General features: G+C 33.0%; 1 protein-coding gene across 1 annotated transcript; it reads right to left on the reverse strand.

The window, feature by feature from the left end:
- Positions 1-1197: 1197 nt before the first annotated feature.
- On the reverse strand, positions 1198-3242 carry LOC108915921 (DNA polymerase iota). The gene is made up of 2 exons (XM_018722080.1): positions 3206-3242; positions 1198-3149 (listed from the first exon to the last, which is right to left on the reverse strand). Exon 2 carries the CDS (start codon positions 3147-3149, stop codon positions 1506-1508), a length of 1644 nt encoding a protein of 547 aa, XP_018577596.1. The 5' UTR covers positions 3206-3242; the 3' UTR covers positions 1198-1505.
- Positions 3243-4091: the final 849 nt, after the last annotated feature.

Here is a 4091-nt window from a genome sequence, read left to right on the forward strand (position 1 = left end):
GGATATATACATTTTGAGGAAAAAAGTTCCAATAAACACTTCTAACTAACTTTGTTGTATATTAGGGTTAAGAATTTCAGGAAAGTGAATTCCATCTACTCATATCTCATTCACATACAAAAAATGAAAAACAGAAAAAATTTACAATTAAAAGTTCTTTCTAGTCATACCAAAACAGGTATATTTCTAAGAAATATGATGTGAACACACGAGTAATTTTCTTTTTATTCTATACTCGAGTGACAGCCACTGAAAATATACAGGGTGTCCCAATGTCAGCATACAAAAATTTATCAGGGGGTAGACCAGACCAAAATAAGATTAAAATTCTTATAAAATATTTTTCTGCAATGCACTCTCACTGAGTTACAGGGTGTTATTAAGAAAAAAATAATAACTTTCCACAATAACTCAAAAACCCTTTCAAGGATTTAAGTAATTTTTGGGTGAAGTGCACATCTATTAAAGGTCATTAAAACTACATGGTACTTATTTCGATTTGACGCCAGGGGCGGCCTAGGCCAACTTGTCCTCTAGGTTTTGTCTTCATAACTTTTGCATATCCTAGTTTTATGTAATTTGATTACATTTTCCTGAATCCGCAATCAATTCTGAACAAAAAATGTGCTCTTGTTTCACAGCTCAAAAATGAACCGTTTTCGAATAAATTGAGTTTAAAGTATCGACAGCATTAGTTCGTAGAAAAATGCATATATATTTTATTTCTTTTTATCTAGTAGGTACCTGTCATTATAAAAAACAAAGTTGTTTACCGTTGAGGTACAGTTTCCTATGTAGCTGCGCTCAATGAATATGAATAAACTAAACAAGTTTTCTATGAACTATTTAATGTTTGGTTACCTACTTATAGGGGAACTAAAACTAAAATTGAAAATTATGTAACAAACGAAATTATGTTAGCAAAATAACAATATTAAAGATAATTAAAAATAAAAATAGAAAATAATTATTCATTTAATGACCTTTAATAATGTACACTTCACCCAAAAATTACTTAAATCCCAGAAAGGGTTTTTGAGTTATTGTAGTTATTATTTTTTCTAAACAACACCCTGTAACTCAGTGGGAGTGCATCGCAGAAAAATATTTTATAAGAATTTTAGTCTTATTTTGGTCTGGTCTACCCCCTGGTAAATTTTTGTACACTGACACTGGGGCACCCTGTATAACACTCTTTTCAAAATTTAAATAATCCATTTAATTGAAAAAAAAGCCAAGATATAGCGATCATTCTGTACATAAAATATATTTATTTTTTGTATACTTACATATGTTAGAAATTAGTTAGATCATAAAGAACTTAATATAACAAATTCAATAAAAAATGGCTAGTACGCGTTGCATTTTTTTGAACTGAAATAAAATATGTGGCAATAACATTAACATTGTATATAAAAAGTACATATCACATATTATATCTGTCACACTATAATTTTAATGTTTAAAATCTATATCTTCAGCAGAAAAGGATAAGAACTTGTAAGCTAATGCTTTACGAGATAGTTTAATATACTGTTTGGTTTGGATTTTTTCAAGTTACTCGAACATGCTCTGTCTGTATCTCTACTCTGTTTATACTCCTCCCACAACTCTTGTTGTATGTCCTTAGGCAGTTCCTGAAATACTTCTTTGTTGGCATTTGGGGGACAGCAAATGTTTTGATTTGTGTCCGTAGGTTTCTCAGTTGAATTTAACCTCAGTTCGGCAACTTTTAACTTAGATGGAGAAGCACAGTCATCTTGCTCTTTGAAAAATCGTTTTTTTGCTATCAAATTACTAAATTTGCATTTTTTAGGAGATGGTTCCGGTTCTGCTTCAGGGTTTTCCACGTATGATGTTGAAGGTAAAATATCAGGGGTAGTGTTGCTAAAAGTTAAATTTTCAATGTTTGTTACAGACTGCACTTCTATATCTTTGATTAAAAAGTTGGTTAATGTGCTGTTTTTTTCATTAGGTTTTTCAAGAAATTTGGTAAACGCTAAACCCAACAATGTTATGAGATATGGTTTATCAGTTTTAACTATTTTGGTAAACAGTCTCATGATAGTGGTCATTAATTTGTTTTCATTACTCTCTGACAGTTTTGATAAACTTTTTATATCGAATAACGATGTGTTAATGTTACACTGTCTTGTTTCTCGGGTACTAACCTTATTGTTTTTATCAAATTTTCGTACAGTTAATTTTACCGTCTTAGGTATACGACCATCTTCAGCCACTAAAATCAAAAGTCTGTTCAGGAGTTGTTTCAATTTTTCTTTCACTTCTTTTTCGGCAGATATTGATTTACATGCGTCTTCTATACCAATGCTTTGAGGTTTACCTGAACTTTTCACAGGACTAGGATCTATTCCGAAACTTAAATCATAAACAGTTTTAGCTTTTTCAGGCCCCAACAACTTTTTTATCTTTAAAAAGTCTGATTCTTGGAGATCACTAACACTTTTAATATTCATATTAGATAACTGTTTGCCAAGAGCAAGTCCTATACTTGGAATTTTCGATAAATTATTTAAACTCAACATTAATTCAACAGCACTATTGGGAAATATAACAGTTTGGTTGTCAGGCTTATGTTTACTACCTATTAATTTGGCTAAAAGTTTGTTATGAGCAATGCCTGCACAACATGTTAAATTCAGTTCATTTTTTATTTGTTCACGCATATCTTGAGCTATTTCAGTTCCAACCTTTAATCTATCACTACAGCCACAGTCACATAAACTGCTAATATCCCCAAAGATATTTCCAACTATACTAATTTCAGCCCCATTTTGTAGTCTTTCACTAACCAATTTAGAGACATCAATAAAATTCTCGTCCAGACCTAAACGTTCCACTAAATGAGAGTACTTCTGCAGTAAACTTGTCACTTTATAAGAAATTTGTCTATAATCGTGTAAGTCTTCACCTCTGACTAATATCAAGTTGGGACATAACTTTTTTGCTTCTGAAATTAACATACACTTTTTAATTCCATATTCCCTGGCAATATAATTACTTGTGATTACAAAATTTTGCTGCTGAACACCAAACGGCAATGTTTTCAATTCTGTATTTTTTAATTCTTCCACTTGAGCATAAAAACAGTCAAGGTCTATGTGAACGATTGTTCTAGAATGATCCATCTGGAACTTACATATTTCATTATACATTCAGATTAAATATAAATCATGTTATTTACCCTTGTAATTGATGTATTTTCTTATAAAAAAATATTTTCTAAAACTAAAATATAGTAAACAATCTCACGGACAGGGAAAAATAATGTTTAATTTTTGCCACAATTACGTGGTATCACTGATTTCACCACGGACCACAGTTCATTTAAAAATGAAGTGAAGTGATCATGTATAAAGCCCGCCACAGACTTCGTTATTTTTCATCTGTTCGTGTCGCCGCAATTCGGAACCAGAGATATAAGCTGTTTTCATTTATTAGTGATTTCAGAATCATAGGCTGTTTTCTTTTACTCATGATTTCAGAATCATAACGCGTTTACGATCCGAAATCTAGCAATCTGATTGGTTTTCAGCGGATCGTAACACGGTATGATTCCAGTCGATGAAATCCGTCCATGAAGTCAGTCGATCGAGTTAGTCGATCGAGCTCAGTCTAGAACAGTTGTCAGCTAGAAGTCATCATCAATTAATCAATTAAAGTCATTTCTAGCATCGGTTGAACGGCAGTTCAGTACGAACAGCCGAGCTGAGCGGACGTGCTTGTTTGTGAGGTGAAGTGATTGCAACGAGCAAAATCTACCTGCCTTTATAAAGGCTACCTGGAAAGAATCCCTTTCTTTCCTTTTAATCACCGACCTAATCCCCGGCTAAGCATAGAGGCCGTCGGCATCTTTGTTCAGGTACCTGTCCCGGGGTTATGCCCAGGTAAGTTTTAACTTATTTATCAGTTATTTGCATTACTTTAAAATACATTTCTTTAAAATTGCGACCCCCGACAAACAATATACCAGACAGACAAATACACCAAAAGACACGTACGCCCCCGTAAGGGGGCATCCCCACACGACTAACACTTACACACCCACCCACCCACACACACACGCACAC

The sequence above is a fragment of the Anoplophora glabripennis genome, unplaced genomic scaffold (assembly GCF_000390285.2).
Source record: "Anoplophora glabripennis isolate ALB-LARVAE unplaced genomic scaffold, Agla_2.0 scaffold1483, whole genome shotgun sequence".
In the NCBI taxonomy this organism is placed as follows: domain Eukaryota; kingdom Metazoa; phylum Arthropoda; class Insecta; order Coleoptera; family Cerambycidae; genus Anoplophora; species Anoplophora glabripennis.